Raw genomic sequence first — 22,218 nt, forward strand, 5'->3', positions numbered from 1 at the left:
GATGTATACATAAAATAAAAACGATTCTGTATGTGGTCGTATATATTAGCCTGGTCTTTGAAAACTATTGTCAACTGAAGCAACATGCTATCTAATATTTACTTTTCCTTTTAGTCCCGATACATTATGCGTGAAGTTTTTGTTATTGATTTTTCACGTTTGATTTGCGGACTATTCGTTGTATAACTTTCAACACTTTCGAATAAAGGAAACTGGATCCTCTCCTAAGCTCAGGATGGGGATCCTCATGAGCAACTCATCTGAACCGTTCAAATTTGATTTAACGGCTGCAATTATTATAACTTTTAGAGGGTCTCCTTATTTGAAGTCGTTGGATCAAAATTTAACGACCCGGATTGGCTGCTTAGGAGGATCCCATCCTGAGCTCAGAAGAGGATCCTGTTCCCGAATAAAGGACCTTTTCCAACAAGAAAAAAGGGCATATATAGTTAGAGACAGGAGTGGGGTGGAAAAAGAAAAAATAGTTGGGGTCATTTTAAAAAGGAGGCTTAAACTTCCAATTTTTTCAAAGTATTGATAATTGACAATGCAAGCCACTCTTGAATTGCCAACTGGCAACAGCAGTAGAAACACCGCCAACAATGCGAAGCATGTTATTTTTCTTTACGAACAATACAAGCACGCAATTTCCGTTTGGCAAATCGTTAACAGATAACAGTACACTGGAGCGACTTCTTTTTTTTTTTTTGGGCCCCGCGGGGGGTAATACTTGAATGACTTAAATTGTTAACTATTTAATATTTTAGGTAGTAATGCAAAAATTTTGAAAGATGGGAGTCCCTTTTTGAAAGTGACCCAACCTTTTTTGGTGTATTACGTAATTAACTGTAATTTGTTTTCCTCTGTTTTTTCGGTGTCTTTTTCCAAGGGCAAGTAAGATAAGTAGAACTTGACTTCTGTTCAAGTCCTTGCAGGTCCTACGTACTCCCTCCCATCTTTCTGTTTGCTGTGCCTTTAAAACACTCATCTGATTTTCTTCTTCAGATGCGAAAGTTTGTTAAGCAAATAATGATGAATATATTCCTCCCTCGACTTCTTCTTCTTCATTCTCTTTTGGTGGTTTGCTTTGCAACCTTTGCTTTCGGAGCTGCTCGATTGCCACAAGATGAAGGTAAGTCGTACATTTAACCTTAATATATATTTAATTACATGTCAAATTAGGTTGTCACAAGATGCGAATTTAATACCAAATTAAGTTGCTTATTATATGGCTTAACTAAATTCCCTCATTCCCTTAGGGTATAATATAAGAAAAATTAATGAAAAGAGCTTGAAAAATTTTAGTTTTAATAAAAAATCATGTTATAAGTTTTATTTAATGATTAGTACAAGGCCAATATTAAAGTAGTCCAACTAAAAAATGGCCCAACTATAATAAATTCTTATTTGTCGATTTTACCCCTAACTTTTTTAGGTTGAGTTCCAGATTTTCATCGTTAATGGAGTTCATCATTGTTTTGCAGACCTTCTTCTTTTTCTTTAAAACAAAAATATAGATCCTCATGCTATTTAATTTATATTTTATATTATTTCGTTGAAATGTGATCGTCGTTATTATTCATAGTGTATTCGAGATACTGTTTTTCAATTTTTATTCGTTAGTGGAGTTCATCGTTTGTTTCTCCAGAAAATAAATTTGAGATCTGCATGTTATTCAATAATAACGAAGGGTCACTATTTCCGAACTGTAAAAATAAATTGTTTCTGAATTTTAAGTAACATTGTTTCTGGAATCTAAGTCATTGTTTCTGGAATCTAAGTTACTGTTTCTGGAATATAAGTCACTGTTTCTGGATCCAAATGAAATAGACACACTGTTTCTTAAATGTAAGCTAAAAAAGAAATAGTAAAATTCACTGTATTTGGATTCAAAGCAAAATAAGCATCATGTTTCTTAAATATAATCAACTGATGCATAAAAGAAAAGAAACAGTAAAAGGTTAAAACATAGACTGTTTTTGGAATCTAAGTCACCGTTTCTAAAATTTAAGTCATTGTTTCTAGAATTTAAGTTACTGTTTCTGGATTTTGGTTATTGTCTTTCCAGATACAGTGTTTATTTGTGCACATACAAAACAAGTATTGTATTTGATTTTTTTTCTAGAAACAGTGTTATGTTTTTGGGTTTCCAGAAACAGTTTTATGTTTTTGGTTCTTTTTTTTTAGACACTTTTTCGCTGGTTTCTGCCATTAAACTTCTTTGAACTTGCTTTGGCGGCTTTGTTCCGATGAATGCTTCCTTTTTCAACTTTGATTTGGTTGTTTTTGAAATGGGGGAATTCGATTTGATAGGAAGACAGAGAGTTATTAGGGTGGTTTCATGCTGGGTTGGGGTTGGTGAAGAGTCAGGACAATATCGAATCATTTAGGGATATTTACGAAGTGTAGATTTGTAGCGGATTGGGCTTGTAAGTTTGACCCGTGGACAATAGTTTTGGATGATTTTTTATTAAATTTTGAGCCATTTTGGTTAAATAACATTTTGTGATGGTTTTTGGTTAAATATTTGTTGGCTCAAACTCTTTTCATTAAAACTCTCTAAAATATATCGTTGTACTAAAAAAAAAAATTGGTTCTTCCTTATTAATCACCTTAATTTGTTTCATCCTATAACTTTGTAAACTTATTAATGGATAAAAACCTAAAATAATATATCAGTTTGGATTCATGATTCACATTTCTTGTTTACATATTAATTTTTTTTTTTCTATATATGGTGTAACATCTATAGTACTAATTGCACAAATATGTATATTTTGACAATATATATGCTCCATTTTATTCTTTGTAGTGCAAGCTTTAGCTGACATAGCAAAGACACTAGGGAAGACGGGTTGGGATTTCAGTGTAGATCCATGCAGCGGATGGACTAATATATCGGAAGTCGAAGGATTTGCCGTCACCTGTAATTGCTCCTTTGACGACTCCACTGTCTGCCATGTTACCAGCATGTAAACGACTCTCTCTCTCTCTGATTATTTTTAAAAGATTACTCAAATTATTTGCAAATGATTACCTAAATAAAAAAATTATACTTCTACACCTACAATGTAATTTCACACATCATAAAATAATTTAAAACCGGCATGCTTCCTTAATTGCCGCTACCCTTGCGCCCGCACTAGAATGGTAGAATCTCCTCCCACCTCCCATCAATTACCAAAAGGGAGAATGGGTTGGTGTTTGTGGCTGGGGAGGGTGATGGATGATTGGGGATTTGATAGTCATCGGCCCATCGTGAATGATTTGGGAGGGTGATGAATTTATTTTTATTTTTGTTAGTTCTAGTTTTTCTTTATTCTCTTTTAGTTTGTTTAATTAAAATTATAACAAATATATAAATATGGAATTAAAAGTATTTTGCTAAAAGGATAAATATGTGATTAGCATTTTCATTAAAAAGTTGGTGGGAAAATAAGCAAATGGGATTGTTTTAGTAGCATTCTAGATTAAATGACGGTCAATTTCCTACTTTTTGGAAGCACCTTATATTTTTGTTGTCAAATTAAATTATATACCTTAAAGCATCCCCAAAGGAGATCAAATTTTAAACATAAAATTTAAATTTGAAAGCCTATGTGTCACTTTTATCATATTTAAAGTTTTGTTCTCTATCAGATATGTCAATTTAAACTATTATTTATTACATTATTTACTGTCAACAATTGTAACGGATTTGAAGTTGTTGTCAAATTTGAAAGCAACCACATTTGCTGCCGATCAACGTCAAGTCACATAAGAATTGACATTTCGGTTGGAAAACATTAATATTGTCTTTTTTTCTTGTTTTATTGTTGATGTGGACTTTTTGACATCTACTTTAGAGATGCTTAGTGATTTCAAACTTATTTAGTGTTTTGCAAGGATAACTTACGAATGAAGATTTTAGGCTTAAATGTCAAATGGTCCATGTGTTTTAATCAATCAATCAATCAATTTAGCTCCTGTGTTTTCAGTTAAGCCAAATTAGTTCATGTGTTTTCAGTTTAGGCAAATTAGTCCATGTGTTTATATTTGTTTGCTAATTCAAGATAGTTTTTTAAATAATGGTTACAAAAGAACATGTGCCTAACTTGATCAGATGAGACATCACATACCCTTCCCAAAATTGAAAGCCCTTCTTAATCGAGCGACTTCGACGGCATTCGAATCTTACTCCCGCTCGGAGATAGAAAAGTCTTCTGAAAAGTGCATTAGACAATTTCTAGAAGAAGCTGATGTGAAGAAACAAATATCCCATCGATGCTTTTCTTACAACCCATAACATAGAATTAATTACTTACTGTATATTAAATACGCAAACCAGAGAGTCGATCAGCATCTCTGATCGCCGCTGCTTGGGGACATCTCTTATATTTTGGGAGTCCTGGTGCAAATTTAATGAAAAGGTCATACGTATAAAAAAATGATTTTTTGAACAATATATTCATACAAAATTCAACAATCAATATTTAAATTTAATTGAAATCAGCATTTCATTTTTACTAATTGAATAATCTTCAATTTTTAAAAAATCATGATTTAGGGTTCATCCATGAAAAAATGAAGCACGATTAAAAGAGAGATACATAAATACACTTGTGTTTGTGGAAGAAAGTAATACACAAATTTTTAAGAAAAATGAAAGAAAGTAATATACAAGTTTTTTTTTATTGCTAGAAAAAGATGAAAATTAAAATATTAATTATAGGTTCCACTTAATCAATTGCAATATAGATAAACTCATATGTTGAAGATTTTTCATTTCAGTCAAAAACTTTTTTATTAGAAAATTTACACTTATATATAATATGTAGAAAGATTGTCACTCAGTACTACGGTCTAATGATATTCCTCTTCATTTGGAAGTGAGAGGTCTTAGGTTCAAATATCATGGATGGCGAATTCGATACCAAATTAGGCTGCCTATTGTGTGACTTAGCCGAACCCCCCCCTTTCCTTAATGTAAAAATATCAATGTACTAAAAAAAATAAAAAAAGGGATGCAAATCTTTGGGGTCCTAAGAAATTCGGGACTCTATGTCATTGCATTTTGTGCACACTCCTAACGTCGTCTCTGCTGCTGCCTAGGAAGTGACCAAGACAGAAGATGAAGAGACACGAGAGAGATACAAGATGAAGAGTTTCTTTTTCCATTGGTTATCTTTTGCAAGTTTGTGAAAGAGTTTGTAAATCTGTGAAATTTAATAGAGTTCTAGTGGAGTTTCATAGACTCCATATGAATGCATTCAAAATATTAGGGAGAGAGGCCTGATTTTCTATAGCGTAAATATACACTATAAAATTCTTCTAAGCCCATAGGGCATTTGATGGAGTTTTAGTTGAGTAATTTTTTTTTTTTTTTGGGGGGGGGTGGAGGTGGTGTGTTTAATTGAGATTTTGAAGGTTTTAAGAAGTTATAAATCCATAGGGCTTGATGGAGTTTTAGTTGAGTTTCATACACTCCACGTGAATTCCTTCGATGCCTGATTTTTAAACTTCTAAATTACACTATAAAATTCTTCTAAATCCATTAAAATCCTTAATTTTTTAAAGTACTTTAAAATCAATTTTTAAGGAATACACATATAGTTTTTTGGACTACTTAAAATCTTAATTGAATACATACAAACGAACTTCTACAGAAGCAATTCTTAACAAGCTAAGTTTGTTAAGAGTTTTTGCCCTTACACCCCATTTCCTGTATTCGAATTCCCCTTTTGTAGTTTAAAAGAGTTTAGTGTAGATTATTCTATCACGTTGCCAAAAAAGACAAGTAATTTCAAACGGTTATTCAATTACAACTACTTTCTTTTTCAAATCCATTCTAGAAAAAGATTTCTCTGAACCTCTTCTTGTTCATTTGTGCCCCAAATTTATAGTGTTTTCCAGATTCCTCTATCTAAATTTCCAAAAATATTTTATGAACTAGCAACCGGTTCATTTGGAAGTGTCGCATCCCAATTCTATGCAGCTGTTTGATGAAGTTTAAAAAATGCAGAAATAATCTATGCCACGCACACTTGCAGTGCAGTGGGAAGTGTGGAGAACTCGTACTGCTGCTCTATGCTGTATGCAAGCATCATATTCTTCCCTTGAATACTTAGAAATATGTATCTACAGTTATTAGTAACAAAAACCAAAAGCACACCCAACTGTTTGTGTAATTATACAAGTTGTATGCTTTCTAGGGACATTCACCATTCATCCTTTCCTCTTGGTATTTTGGTGCTTTCTTTTCCTTTTAGTCACAGTAACAGTTCTTTGTTAATTTGTGTTAAAGCAGAATTTTGAAAAATCAGGGTTTGCCAGGAACACTCCCACGAGAAATGGGCAGGCTCAAATATCTGCAAGAAATGTAAGAACTTGGAGTCATGCAAATGATCTGTTCTTTCACATCTAAGTTGCCTGTATGTCTGTTTGTAATGAGACAATGGCTAATTTCTTTCATTCTTCTTCAGCGACCTCACCCGGAACTACCTGAGTGGTACCATCCCTCCAGAATGGGGCTCCCTTCAACTTGTCTACATGTACTTTCTTTCTCGCTCTGCATCTATGCATATGTTACATTCTCATTGCATTAGGACTTTTTTTTTTTTTTTTTTTTTTCAGTTTTCTTCAGCCATTTATTTCTTAAGCTATGAAGCTATTCCACGGGCGTTGTTCCTTCTTCATATTTGTGTCCCTTCAGTGGTCATGAGCCATTTGAATCATAAAAACTGAATTTCATTGAGACATATGAGTTGTGTTTCAGCTCCCTCGTTGGAAATCGTTTGACAGGTCCTATCCCGGTAGGGTTTGGAAACATCACCACCCTGAAGAGATTGTGAGTGATGATTACATATTTTTTATGGATATCCTTAGGGATCTTTCAAAATCAATGGATCAATGGAATTGATTTTGTTTTGTGCAGGGACCTCAGTTCCAATTTTCTCTCTGGACCTCTCCCTGAGGAGCTTGGGAATTTCACAAACTTGGAAAGAATGTAAGAATGCCTTATTCAAAATTTACTGTGATTAAAATATTTTGGTCTGTTTGGATTTGCTTTTCTGTAGAAAGATGCTGTATTTTTCACCAGTAAATCATCCACTTCCTAATTTTTGTATCTGTTTTATTGTTAGGATTCTTTCTTCAAACAAGTTCACTGGGTATTTGCCAGAATCATTTGCAAGCCTTACCGCATTAAAGGACTTGTAAGCTTCTGTTGTTCTTTTGTTCTTGAAGACCCAACTTAAATTTTTTCTGAATTCTGAGACTAATTGGTACCATTTCCCTTTTGCGAATCATTATGCAGTCGGATCAGTGACACTAGCTTTTCTGGGCAGATACCTAATTTTATTGAGAAGTGGACAAATCTTGAAAAACTGTTGAGTGTTTTCCTTTTGGGTGTCATCTTTTCTGCTACTTGATTCTCAATATCATCACTAATTCAAATGTTATGACTTGTTAAAACAGTGTGATTCAGGGTAGTGGTTTGATGGGGCCAATTCCTTACGGCATCTCTTTTTTGACAAGCTTAACTGACTTGTTAGTATATCTCATATCTATTTATAAGTACAGAACAATTAGCAATATAGTAGTTTCTGTTCATACCTCAATTTTGGCATGCAGGAGAATTACTGACTTGATTGGACCTGAATTAGACTTCCCTCCGCTCGATAATATGAAAAACATGAAGACACTGTGAGTTAAGGCTTCCATGAAACACAATTTTTGTCTGTACAAGAAATCTTTTGCAACCTCAAAGTTTTGGTGTTTCTGTTCCAGGATGTTGAGGAGTTGCAATATTATCGGAGAGCTACCTTCATATCTTGGGCAAATGACTATATTGAAAACTTTGTAAGTAGAAACGTCTTTGTCCCTATTTTTACCGTCTTCAGATAAAAAAAGTTCTCCCAGATGTTATTATACTGATTAAGAGATTATTAAAATGACTTAGATGATGTTGGAGGGACTTTATGTTTCTGTATTTATAAGACCATATCCAAACCTTGGGAAAAAAGCTTACAAATTTAAGTCAGAAAATTTTAAGCCATAACTCAGCAATTCTGCTCTCCTAACATCCTCGTTTTGAGGACATGTAAGGACTAAATATATATTAGGCACAAGGTTATATTAGTTTAGATCCAAAGGCTTAAAATATTTGACAACTTAAAATAACAAATTTAGAAGAGCAAGACTTCATAACCCAGAAATTGTTTTTCTCCTCCAATTTTAGCTCGAGAGTATTAAATAATGACTTTAGCCTAACTTTGTATTTTCGGTAACTTTTTTGAAAATAAAATTTATATATATTATCCTAATTTATTTTTATGAACATTTTAATCTAAAAATATTCAAATTATGATAAGTAATCATACAAATACATAGCTATTTATAAAGTTTTAAGTGAAATTTAATTTAATTATTTTCTTAAATTATTTTAGACGTTAGATTTTATTTTGGGCCGTCAAATCTTTTTTTTTTTTTTTACCTTTAGTTTGATGTCATTTGATCATAGCCATTAGATTATAAGTAAAAAAAACAAAAAAAAAATTGAAATATAACAATTTGGTGGGTCCATAATAGTTTAAGCCAAACTTAAATCCTAGGAGAAATCTAAAAACATATATTTTCTCTCCAGGACTTATTTTAGTCCAATAATTGAAGATGGTTTGGAGAGTTTTAAAGCTTACATTTTAAGTTTTATCCCATGGGTGGGTTGGAGATAGTTTAAAGAGAACAGCTTTTTAGATGGCATTGCCCTCTCGGAGAGCATATCTAAACTGCATCTGCAATTTGTTTGTGCAGAGACCTCAGCTATAATAAGCTGACCGGAGAAATTCCAAGCAGCTACGCCAGTCTAGCAAAGGTGGAATATATGTAAGCAATTTGAATGACCAATCTAGTCTTTATTACACGAAATTCACGCAGACATTCTTCATGGTTTTGCACTTTTGTTACACCCCAGCCTGACAAGCTGGAAGTTTATTTAATAACAATTTGACTTACACAAAATTCAGGCCGAGGGTTTTGCCACACTGCAGTCTGACGAGCTGGAAGTGTTACTAATCACGCTTACTATAATTAAGGACTCACAGGTTAAACTAGAACAAAACGTTAATAGTCGAGCAAATAACTGACACTAGATGGTCATAATGAAAACAAACTAAGAAAACTGATTAACCACTACCATTGAACTGACTTGCATATTCATCTTGCTTACCTAGAATCTAGTGAGTATAAGTTGTATAACTCACTAAGAAGCCTGTAAATGTTCGAGACATGCTCAAACATACTAAACTTATAAATACACACACACACACACACACACACACACACACAAGATATAATTTACTTATCATCTGAGCACAGTTAAGATTTGAGTGACTGTCAGGATAGTCTTGGTCTAATATCACAAGATGTTAATCGATGAGCTCTTAAAGTGTCCTTAGAGTAGAATGTGGCTCTACTATGGTTTAGTTACCAAGTCGGATTTTGATTCATATATGGTCACGAAAAGTACTGAAAACAACACCAAAATTGACATGAGATGATATTGGTATAGGTGACAGATAAGTCTCTACCAATCCTTCTTTCAAGTACATACACTGAAACACATTTCCAACATGAAAGTTTTTCATGTTCTGCAAGTTAACAGTCACTTTAGAATATACTAGAAAATGTGTCTGCGCTCTACTGTGGGCATTGAATGTATTAGTTGCAACAGGTATGAATAGTTTCCACACAAAGCAACTAAAAGAACGTTGTTCCTAAGGACCAATGAAGTCAAACTTTGCTTGTTATATATGGATATGCATGCTATAAGAAACATTCATTTGTGGATTGTATTGTGTCTTCAATATCATAATTTCAAGTAATCAGCTTACTACATGGAGGAAAAATACAGAAAAGGGAAAGTAGAAAAGTAGAAGACATAATACTTGAGCATCTGGCAGGAATACTAAGTTTCTGAAAAAAATTGTTAAACCATCTTACAAATTCAATCGTTAAACGTTACACTGCGACCCAAAATAAAGATAATGCATATAGTTCGTTTACAAATCAAAACGAAGTGCTATCAAAAGAAAATGTTTAAGACGTTGAAAATACAAAACTGGATTAGGCAACCATATCTTTTATCGGTAACTAAACGAATAATTTAGAATGATACAAACCTGATTCTAGCTCATCTGACTCCTCTCTCATCCTCGGCTGAGTAGCCAACTTTGGAGAAATAGTCAAGTAATCACCATCCGTAGATTGAGAATAACCTACAAAAATTCTATAAAAAAGGGGACAAATTAACATATTTAAAGTATTAAGATGCAAACATACTTAAGATAAATTAAGCAAAAAAATGAAACTAATCCAATGAAAATACAAAAGGAAAAGGAATTAAAGAAAAGTTACACTTTAAACATTTCAAATTAGTGATTAATCAACCAGTTAGTTAGTCTCAATGATCTAACATACCAGGGACATCATATAAAAATTCAAGTAAACCCTGTACACTCTAACACTCCCAAATCACACCAGCCAGCCATACAAAGCCACTGGCCACATCAAATATTCGGCATGATTCAGGTAACCAAATTCAAATAACAAAGTTCAGATAATGAAATGCAAAGAACACGATGCATATAGTAAAATTCAAGAACATGATTAAGAGGATTTGAACTATTCTGTGTTGAAAACTTACCGAAGAGCGATGGTTCCAGGGCGACAACGGTCAGGCTAACATGGATTTAATATGAAAAGACTTTCCTTCTCAGTCAAGTGTACCTATTCAGGTAGAGTGAACAAAGATTTATACAAAACAGAAAAATTAGCAATTTGTAAAATATTTTGTCATGGCATACAGTTTTCGAAAAAGAAATCTTCAGCAAAAAATATGACAGAGGCAACAGTAAATTTGTTAGTCATAATATATCTCAACAGTTAACTCCTAAGAGTAATAAGAAAAGAAAAAGCACTAAATTGACAGGTAAGAAAGGTTAAATTGATCTTTTAGCCTACATCCAGAACATTTGCTTGAGTTAGTTCTCATATTTTCCCTTTTAATCTAACAACATACATGAAATCGAAGAGAGAGAATGAGAAATTTTTACCTCTGGGTGTGTCGACTTCAAGATCGGAGGTTTGGCCTTTGGATCCGCTCGTGTGCAGCCTGAACCTCGCGATATTTTGGCTCACTTTTCTGAGACGGTGGTGCAGGCGACGGTCTTGGGGCTCTCATCTCGACGAATCTGGAGGCGGAGCATGGAGCTGTAAGGGTTCGCGGCTGGCGAGACTGAGAATGGCGAGAGAGGGAATCGGGCGGGAATTTGAGGGAAATTACAGAGTGAGAAAATGGAGGGATGGGGGGATTTGATGGATGGTTACAGAGAGAGTCGGGTGAGAAAAAGAGGGAATGAAAAGGGGATGGAAACAGACGGAAAATTAGTCGAAGCAGAGCAATCCACGATGATTGACGCGGGGGCGCCCTTCCACTGTGCAAAGCGGTGGCTAAAGTATTTATTTGTACAATGCAATTTCTTCTTTTTGTTTTTATTTTTTTGGTAAGTGGGATCCAAAAGGAACGTCAACAAGGAGCTTCTATTAAAAAAAACACTCTTACAAACCAAACAAAGGCCTAATTATTTCTAAAAACAAAGAAAATACAGAAAATGAGCTCAACAATAGTGAAACCCAAACAAAAACAAACTTCTCAAAACCATCCACCGTGGGCTAAAGTAATTTTTATCAGCAGCATAGAAAGATTTTATTAAAATCTCTATTTTTTTTTTAACTTATACACCTTTCTGGTAATTCATAATTTCATTGAATATTAAATCTATATTATACCACTTGGATGTGTCTTTTAAATGCAAATACTGATATAATGCACTCAAAGTTGTCAAATCAAATTTTCAAACCTTACTCGTGAAGTTCATAAGGATAAACACTACATTCTTGACTAAATTTTTTCTATATTCATTATGTCTAGATTCTTAACTGGAAACTTGTTGACTGGACCCCTGCCTGCTTGGCTGAAGGGCAACGTGTAAGCTTCTCTTCCGAATGCTACTCTTTAGTTACTTAGTATGGAATTTTATGCTGACCGGACCCATGCCCGCTTGGGGGATGGGCAATGTGTAAGCTTCGCTTTCAAATGCTTCTCTCTAATTACTTAGTAAGGTATTTACGACGTCTACGGTTAGAAATTTATGCTATCTATTACTAGAATTGATATAAAACTATGATATAAAAAAACCGCGGTCAATCCATCTTATTTCCTACTCTTTAATTACTTAGTAAGCTATTTCTATTCGCATATAAAATCTGTAAATTAGTTTACATCGTAGCTGTTTTTGCGCAGTGATCTTTCATATAACAACTTCACCATAGGGAACACAAGTTGTCTTCCAAAGGGCGCCTTGTAAGAATTTCTTCATTAGCTTGAGTTTTGTTGTTTATGTCTGGTGGAGCATGCTTAACTTTTCAACTTGTGATTCTACAGGCACTTGTTTGACAGCAATAGTTCGTAAGTTTCAAATTAATCCTCGAAAAAGCATTCATCTATAAATTTAATTGGCATTCCAACTGTGTATTTCTCAATTTTTTGTTTTGCAACTCATTCACACTTATGATGTTATCTTGCTGACCTTTTTTTTATGGACCCTGCATTATTCTATGAGCAGAAGAGTTTCATGTTCCACAGCTGCAAAATGTCCAAAATGTAAGTTGGGATCCCACACGTTGCTGCAAGATATATTTGTTCTGATTTTCTTTTGTTTGGGGAAGTGGGAGATCACTTGTAAGGGCATAATCTGTTATTTTTTTCTTATGACCCGCAACCACAAGCAGCTTTGCATTCATTCATCGTTCTTCCGAACATTCCCATGCAAAAGGGAATTATGAATGTTGCGATTCTTTTGTGTTCAGAAGTTGCTTCAGTGGCTGCTAATCTCTTTTTTACTTTTTTTTATTTTTTTTTATTTTTTTATTTTTTTTGTAGCTTGGTACTCCTCCTTTCATATTAATTGTGGTGGTAAAAAAGTAACTATTGAAAATACAACATATGAGGATGACACATATTCAGCTGGACCTTCGTCAATTTACCAGAGCAGAACAAATTGGGCATTAAGCATCACCGGTTACTTCACTGATGATGACATCCCTATAGACACCTTTATAGGGACTAATGGAACTAAACTCTCTATGGCCCATCCTCAACTGTACATGAACGCACGGCTTTCTCCCATCTCTCTAACTTACTTTGGATTTTGTCTGCAAAATAGAAAATACACCGTAAACCTCCATTTTGCAGAGCTAATGTTTAGAAATGGAAACACATATAAAAGCCTGGGAAGGCGGGTATTTGATATTTACATTCAGGTAGAAAGCTACACCAGTTCAAATTTTTACTTTGACAATTATGAAATGTTAGGTAACTAAATTAATAACGTTGCAGGATATACAAGTACTGCAGGATTTCAATATTATGGATCACGCTCGTGTGTTTGGTGATGTAGTCATACAAAATTTTACCGCTAATGTAACTAATCATACCTTGAAGATCCATTTCAATTGGGCTGGCAAAGGGACGACAGGCATCCCTTTTAGAGGAGTCTATGGTCCTCTTATATCAGCTATTTCGGTGGAACCTGCAGGTAAGTTTACACCGCTCTGAGCTTCTTACTGCTATTTGTCCACCGCCGGGAGTTTTCAGCGCATCAAATATCATTTTAGGGCATTAATATTTCAACACAATTTAAGAGATCCGAATCTAGTTAGTTGTCACTTAATACTACGGTCTAGTGATATTCCTCTTCATACGTAAGTAAAAGTTTTTAGGAACGAATCTCCTGAATGACGGGTTCGCAACCGATTTATTGCCCACCCCTGTAGATATATCATTGTATAAGAAAAAGGTAAATAAATTAAAAAAGAGAAATCCGACTCTAGTTTAGCAGGGTTCTTCCTTTCTTCTTCTGTTTCTTTTCCTTGTTTGAGTCAAGAGTGTGAAGGAATCTTCTCTGTTCAACTTTCCTATCACAAAAATGCAACAAAATTCAAACTTGAGGGTATTTTAAGTAGTTACAGAAACTTATCCTTTTCACTGAAGGAGCCATAAAATATGACAGCAGAATTATGTCATTTACGATCCACTTGTGTTTGGGTTCTGCCAAATAGTTGAATCTTTTGTTCTTTGTGCATTGGGTAGCTGGTTGGATAATGCACTTTCTTATCTATACATTTACATTTACTATCTTACAAAGATGGTCTTCTTTTTGTAGTCGATAACTCAACAAAAACTGGAAGTAGCACATCACCTGGTGTAAATGGCGTATCTGTAGGTGCAGTGGTTGGAATTGTGGCCGGAGGAATCTTTATTATATTAGTGATACGTAGTATTCTTTGGAGGAGAGGCTCCCTAGGACAACAAAAGACATTGGAGGATGGTATTTACAATGTTCTTATACTTCTCTTCTTTTTAGTAAATTAGGAAACAAAAAACACCCGAAAGCTATATGAGTTGTATGAAAAAGCAATGGAGGTTAAAAAATACTCCACTATGCACTTGACATCTATTCTTAGTTGCAAGGTTCTTTTTGGAGCCTTCATTACAAGACAAGTGAGCAATAGTCACACTCTAGGTGTGCCTGTTGTTTGGTGAGAATGACGTTGTCAAAGAGAAAATGTCAACAAAAAATTCAAAAATATATATTTTAATACATTCATCACCACAATTACCTACTTTTGGATTTTTATTACAATTTTCACATTGACAACATCATTGTCACTCCAACAACAGTCACACATATAGCATGATTATAGCTCAGTGATCTTGTTGTGCTTCTCCCAGTGCAAAGTAAGAAGGGTGTTTTTCGAAAGTATTGAATTTGAAACGGTTTTGTTTAAAATGCAAGTCTATCAAGGGCTTGTATGTGAAAAGCCCTCTTCTTTTTCTTTTTTACATAACTAAGAAGGATATTTATGTTATTTTGTACGATTTTTCATGCATATTTAAGTGCACACTCTAACACGATGATTGTTTGGGTATTGATTTCTATAACACCTTGATGCTCCTACTTTATGTTTATGTTGAAACTCATGATGCTCCTCCTACAGTACATGTTTATGTTGAAACTCATGATGCTCCTACAGTATATGTTTATGTTGAAACTCATGATGCAAGTGGGCAGCGAATAGCTTTACTTGTTAAATTCTAGGTCTTGAATCAGTCACGGTGCTCACGGAACATTAAGAATAAGAAATGCTATCATTCTGAATGTTCTTTTAGACACAATTTCTTATGTGAGTTTACTTCTTACACAGATTTAAAGGGTGTGGACCTGCAAACTGGTAAGTTTACATTCAAGCAACTCAAAGCTGCCACAACCAACTTTGACAAAGCAAATAAGATTGGCGAAGGTGGTTTTGGTTCCGTTTATAAGGTATTCTTCTGAACCAACAATTTCCATGTATATATTTGTTTCATATTTTCTAATTTGATTAATAGTAGTCATCCTAATTAAAGTTAATTTCTCAAATGCAGGGCATTCTAGCAGATGGCACCATGATTGCTGTTAAGCAGCTTTCTTCCAAATCAAAGCAAGGGAATCGTGAATTTGTGAATGAGATAGGCATGATTTCTGCTTTGCAACACCCTCATCTTGTTAGCCTCTACGGATGTTGTATTGAAGGAAATCAACTATTGCTTGTCTACGAGTACATGGAAAATAATAGTGTTGCTCATGCTTTGTTTGGTAACTATCGCTTTTGTGTGCCTACAGTTCATTTGGTTCATGCAGATGGGTATAATAAATCTTATGCACACAAATTATACATGTTGTTAGTTATGGCTAATTTGGATTAATTTGAAAAACTGAAGGGGCAGGAAAAAGTCGTTTGAAGTTGGATTGGCCAACAAGGCACAAGATCTGCATTGGTATAGCGAGAGGTTTGGCTTACCTCCATGAGGAATCAAGATTGAAGGTCGTTCATAGAGATATAAAGGCAACTAATGTGTTGCTTGATAAAAATCTAAACCCAAAAATATCTGACTTTGGATTAGCCAAACTTGATGAAGAAGATAATACACACATTAGCACACGTATTGCCGGAACTTTGTAAGTGCCTATGTTTTTACTCTGTTTACTTTTGTTTTGATTCTTTCGTCCCTAACCAAATGGAAAGTTTTCTACCTTACGAAAATTTCAACTTAACCAAGATCTTTGATGTTAAATAAACTTGAAGGCCAGATTTGTCACATAGCTATTGTATTGTTGTTAAACTTTCGATTAAAATATAAAAACTCTGCTTTCTAAAGCTTGGTATTATTTTAGAATTCTTTAAGCTAAATATGATCTTTGATGTTAAATAAACTTGAAGGCCAGACTTGTCATATAGCTATTGTATTGTTGTTAAACTTTCGATTAAAATATAAAAACTCTGCTTTCTAAAGCTTGGTATTATTTTAGAATTCTTTAAGCTAAATATGGGGGAAATGATTTCATGATTTTGCAGTGGCTATATGGCACCTGAATATGCAATGCGGGGTTATTTGACTGATAAAGCAGATGTTTATAGTTTTGGAATTCTTGTATTGGAGATTGTTAGTGGGAGGAACAACACAAGTTACCGAACAAAGGCAGAATGCTTTTATCTTCTTGATTGGGTAACTTGAATCTAACTGCATCCTAATTTAACTTCAAATTTTGTTGATGCTGTTAACCCTAGATAGAAATCGACTTATATTCCGTGGGTAAAAGTTTTCAAGCCCTTTTCATTAGTTTTCCTAAAGTTTTAATGATTATCCAAAATCAGATCATCATGCTATTGCTTCATTTGCTATTTATTTTGTCCATAACACCAAAAAAAAGTTATTAGTGTCCCTTACTATATATAGCTTATATATGTCAAAGTTCTCGAATCAATAAAGGTTCTTTCATGTTTCTAGGCAACTCTTCTTAAAGCGCAAGGGAATTTGTTGGATCTAGTGGATCCACGGTTGGGTTCAAACTTCAACAAAAAAGAGATGATGGTTACAATCAACGTGGCTCTCCTTTGCTCTAGTGTCACTTCAGCAGTTAGGCCTACTATGTCTTCAGTTGTGAGCATGCTTGAAGGCAGGGTTGCTGTTCAGGAGCTAGTCTCAGATCCAAATCCCTCAAGTAATGAGATCGATGCGATGAGGAACCATTTTCAATCCTATTTAGAAGGGAGTGCAGGTGAGAGCCAGATACAAACCGAGCCAATTGAAGAGGCAAGGACTATTTCATATGCGTCTGGTCATGATCTTTATCCAATCAGTCCTGATTTAAATAAGAGAAATTGGGAAACTGTTTGATCGATGATTATCAACATATTGTTTTTGAAAGAAGGATAGTTATTTTTTTTTAAGAGTATAAATATTGGTGAAATAAGAATTAAAGAAGTTTCCAGCATAATAATTGTTAAGTGTGAAATCAACAGTTTCCATGAACTTGTCTTTTTAGTTCTTGTAATTTTGATAAAACTGATTTTCTTATTTTATAACTGCAATATTGGATCAACGTGCTTTAGCATAGAAACTGAAATATTTAGTCATTGTGTCCATGATAAGATTGCAATACAACGACATAATTTAAAACTAAACTCTTGTCACACGCGTATTTAACTCTTTGTAATTTTACTTGTCAGCTAAACTTTGTCATCGCTGATAATTGAATGCTTTCGTGCTCAAACAAAAGTGAGCTACAAAACAATGTGGTTTGGTACTTGTTATGCAATACCGGTATGTCTTTGGAAGGCATGAGGTAGTAGATTTAGATAGTTAAAGGTAAAGGGGATGAGATGAAGTCACCTTGGCTAGCTTTTCTCGAGCTCCAACGATCAAAATGGAACTTAAAACTTTTTGTACTACTTCACGACTCTTCAGAATCTAAATTCTAAAAGAAAAATGTGCATTCAAAAAATTGAAATATGATGAGCGTTAGTTTAAGTCACATTGCGATCATTGTGGGAATCAACATTAAAACGAACTTACTATGCAACAAGAGCCCGAGAATGACATTTTCACCAAACTTTGTGTTGGAACACCCATTGTCCCACATCGGCTAGGAGGGAAGAAGGAAAGCAGTTTAAATAGAAATACCCCTCTCTAACTAATACCGAGGCATTTTTATGATAAAACCCCACACCTGAGGATTGTACAGGTGATAAAGTGGAGACAATATTAATGTTGTTGGAGTGGGTCCTTAGCTTGTCGACCTGAAAAATTCTACACTTTGCCAAAATTCAAATTCTATGAAAGTTTATCATGAGATGATCTGAACTTGAGTGTAAAAATACATTTCTTCGTTAACTAAGTCAGAAATTCAAGTTCTAAGAAAGTTTATCATGAGAGGATCCGAACTTGGGTGTAAAAATACATTTCCTCAATTAATTGATCTGACTCGTTTTTTATTTGCTCCTGCCTTATTATGAAAAGTGAAGAAAGTTGCGATTTCGCCATAAAATTAATTTGACAATATGGAGAGTAGTCCAACTCTTTATAAGTTCTTGTAAGGTTTTGGAAAATTATGTTTAATTACATAACTTTTGTCTCTATACAACCTTCAATTTTGTTCAAAGTAAAATAACGTGAGAGCTACTAGACCCACCCTAATGTCCTATTTCCCACCCGCATTATAATCCCACCACCATAAAAAGTCAAAAAAATGAAATGTTATTTCTCCACCCACTAGTATTCATTAAAAATTGAAATGCTAGTTTCCCAACAACGAAGTCTCCTTTGATGATAATCTACCAACAAATGAATGATCGTTCATTGTTGTATGATTATGCACTCTAATAACTATCATCAATATCCAGTCATCATCAGTTGTTAGCTTCTTACCCTTGAATTGGAAAGGGCATCCACACTCTGTTGTTCCAAACTTCCTTCCATCATCATGCTTTATGTCATTTTTTGTGAATTCGGCTTGTTGATGCACAAAATCAGCGAAGACTTTGGTACAACAGAAAGTGTCAGGTTTTGTGACCTTCGCTTGGTTGCTTCGATCACTAGTGAGGATAAGTACGTAAATGAATAGAGACAGAGAAGCAAACACAGGATGTACGTGGTTCACCCAGATTGGCTACGTCCATGGAGTAGAGGAGTTCTTATTAGTAGTGAAGGGCTTACACAAGTACAAAGGATCAAGCTCTCAATTTAGTGAGTTCTTGTGAATGATTTAACACAAATGGCATTAGGCAATATTGTGGGGGAATGACCCCTTTTTATAGAAAAACTTGTAGCTTTGTCACATTGACATGTGTCATGTTGTGATTGGTTCTTGATGTTGACACGTGCTGCGCTCTGATTGGCTTCTAATCTTGACACGTGTCGAGTAGTGATTGGCCTCCTGGTCGGAGGGGAACTCTTCTGGGTCCTTGACAGTATAGCGTTGGCCGGTGCTCGGTAGTTTCGGGATTGGTCAAGTATGGTACAAACAGTGCTCCCCTAAGTTCCCGAGTGAGGGAAACTCCTCGGTTGGGGACTTGCAAGATCCAATCCCTTGAGTAATCACGAAACTTCTAAGTACCGAAGTGTGGTCTGATCTTCATCTGCCCTTCTCTGGAAGTACCTTTCCTCCATCCGGGAATGGTGTATTTAGCTGATGTTGACGCACAAGGTAATGTATCAATTTCACTTGAAGCTTAGTTGTAGTTTCGGGCTTAGTCAAGTGTGATACAAACCCTATAGTAGGAGTCCCCCAAGTCGCCGAGCTAGGAGATCTGCCGAAAGAGGTGACAGACAAGGTAAGCAGTCAAACTTCCAAGTAAGCAACCCAGGATCAGAGGTTTGACTTCGGCTTCCGGTTGATTGTTCTCCTTCTCCTTGTCTCTCATTCAACTGCCAGGATAAGGAGAAGCAAATAGATAAGAGATGATATGAGATACTTTTGCTTTTGAAGAAGTAACTTTCCACAGGCTTATTCTTGAACTGTGCGGGAGGGTTTTCTGGTGCCCTTCAGAGTATAAGGCCGACTCAAAAATTTGAGGGTCAAAACAAGTCCATCAAATCTAGAGTACGTTCGACCTTGATGATATGGGATACTTTTGCTGTTGACGGAATAATGAATGTGGTATGGAAATGTGTCGTGCTGTAGTGATCTGTTTCAGCTCACCGTTGAACCTTCTGCTTCAATCTTTTGCATGGCAGAAGTGGTGTGCAACCTTTGCATTTAAATGGTCCTTCAGAACATTCCTTCATAGTGACTCATCCACGCTTGGCAGCTTCAGTGTAAAGAACCAATATCTGATCAACTGTCATGAGGTATTTGCCGGTGGAATTCGTGACCTTGACAGTAGTTGAGGATGAGTACTCGAGAGCAATGCTAAGTAAGCAACCAGGCAAAGGCTCCAGGCAGTCAGTTCCAAATGGGAGGTTTGATTTCAGGTTCTGACTGACTGCTCTCTTTCTCCTTGTCCTGCAGGTGTGGACAAGGACAAAGACAAAGATAGGGAGAAAGCATGATATGGGATACTCTTGCTTTCGACCCTGATGATATGAGATACTCTTGTTCTTGGTGTGGCTTATTTGCTGAGGTATTATCGGGGGGAAATAAAGCTGAGTATTTCGAGAGGTTATGTTGAGGGTGCCTTTTCGAATGCGAGAAAGGGTTGAGCATTTTTGCAGGTTTGCCTGTCCGTTGAGGAGGGAGGTCAATGTATATAGGGATTTCCCAATAACAAGTAGTAATGATATTCCTTTACCCTTCTTGGTCACAGCAATGTAGTGGGAGCTGTCAGCTTCACGTGTTTTAATTTTGTCAGAGCACTTTGAAAAAGTGGTATGTGGTATCTGGAAAGCTGATGTTACGTGTGAAGATTACAGACAAGCTCCATCTAAGGAAATCTGGCTCTCGAAGTTCTGAGAGTTGTGCCTCTTCGGTTTTCGAACAAGCAATCCCGTCGAGGATCTGACTCTCGAGATTCGGAAAGCGGTGCTGCTCCGGTTTTTGAGAAAGTAATTATGTTGAGAGTCTTTTCTCGAATGTGAGTAAAGGTTGGACGTTCTTGCCAACCTGTCTTGCCGCAAAACACGGAGGTCGACACACATAGGGACTTTCCAGTTATCAAGCAGTGGTGCTGTTCCTTTACCCTTATGGGTAATAGTAGGGTAGCTGGAACTTCGAAATTCTCGTGCCTAAACTTTGTCAGAGATCTTTGACAAAGTTATATGTGGTACCCGAGGAGTTGATGGTGCATATGGAGAGCGGTGATTGAACAGTAAGATTCATGTGCTTTCTACCTCACCAGAAATCTTCGACAGATTGCCCGTAATTTCCGCAAAGCTGATTGTGCATGTGACAGGTGCTGACGAGGCTGCAAAAGCAGGTGCTTCTTCGATTTCTGAGATCGGCCCTCGTGGTCTCTGAGCAGCCCAGCTTTTGAGAAAGCAAACGCCTCTTCGATTTCTGAGATCGGCCCTCGTGGTCTCTGAGCAGCCCAGCTTTTGAGAAAGCAAACGCCTCTTCGATTTCTGAAGCTCCGTCGAGTGCAGATTTTTATAGAGGCTGGCATTAAGTTCCATAGCACACTTGAATCTCTACCAGTAGAAGCTCATTTCTTGCACTTCTAAGATCTTGATTTGTCTGACCTCTTCCTTCTTCAACACATTTGAAAATGTCTGGACCATCCGACCGTCGTTTTGACTTGAACCTTGGAGAAGAGACAGCCACGCCTTCTCCAGACAACATATGGCGCCCATCCTTCATATCCCCTACTGGTCCTCTTACCGTTGGGGATTCTGTGATGAAGAATGATATGACCGCTGCAGTGGTGGCCAGGAACCTTCTCACTCCCAAAGATAACAGACTACCTTCCAAACGGTCTGATGAGTTGGCTGTTAAGGACTCTCTGGCTCTTAGTGTTCAGTGTGCAGGTTCTATGTCTAATATGGCCCAACGCCTATTTGCTAGAACTCGCCAAGTTGAATCATTGGCTGCTGAAGTGATGAGTTTCAAACAGGAGATTAGAGGGCTCAAGCATGAGAATAAGCAGTTGCACCGGCTCGCCCATGACTATGCTACAAACATGAAGAGGAAGCTTGACCAGATGAAGGAATCTGATGGTAAGGTTTTACTTGATCATCAGCGGTTTGTGGGTTTGTTCCAAAGGCATTTATTGCCTTCGTCCTCTGGGGCTGTACCTGGTAATGAAGCTTCAAATGATGAACCTCCAATGCCTCCTCCTTCTGGGGTTTTGTCAAGTACTGAGGCT

General features: G+C 35.8%; 1 protein-coding gene and 1 long non-coding RNA gene across 2 annotated transcripts; one reads left to right on the forward strand and one right to left on the reverse strand.

Moving 5' to 3' along the window:
* The first annotated feature begins 937 nt into the window (after positions 1–937).
* LOC103429357 (probable leucine-rich repeat receptor-like serine/threonine-protein kinase At3g14840) lies at positions 938–17,452 on the forward strand. The gene is made up of 24 exons (XM_070819347.1): positions 938–1,132; positions 2,813–2,972; positions 6,287–6,358; positions 6,462–6,530; positions 6,755–6,826; positions 6,914–6,985; positions 7,122–7,193; positions 7,295–7,366; positions 7,456–7,527; positions 7,612–7,683; positions 7,768–7,839; positions 8,791–8,862; positions 11,969–12,025; positions 12,341–12,400; positions 12,482–12,505; positions 12,663–12,700; positions 12,980–13,359; positions 13,436–13,634; positions 14,262–14,426; positions 15,304–15,422; positions 15,524–15,734; positions 15,860–16,097; positions 16,495–16,645; positions 16,928–17,452. The coding sequence occupies exons 1-24, from the start codon at positions 1,006–1,008 to the stop codon at positions 17,315–17,317; spliced, it is 3,036 nt and encodes a 1,011-aa protein (XP_070675448.1). The 5' UTR covers positions 938–1,005; the 3' UTR covers positions 17,318–17,452.
* Positions 10,030–11,229, reverse strand: LOC114824048 (uncharacterized). The gene is made up of 3 exons (XR_003772285.2): positions 11,091–11,229; positions 10,682–10,764; positions 10,030–10,264 (listed from the first exon to the last, which is right to left on the reverse strand). It is a non-coding gene; the product is annotated as an uncharacterized lncRNA (long non-coding RNA).
* Positions 17,453–22,218: the final 4,766 nt, after the last annotated feature.

The sequence above is a fragment of the Malus domestica genome, chromosome 03 (assembly GCF_042453785.1).
Source record: "Malus domestica chromosome 03, GDT2T_hap1".
NCBI classification, from domain to species: Eukaryota; Viridiplantae; Streptophyta; class Magnoliopsida; order Rosales; family Rosaceae; genus Malus; species Malus domestica.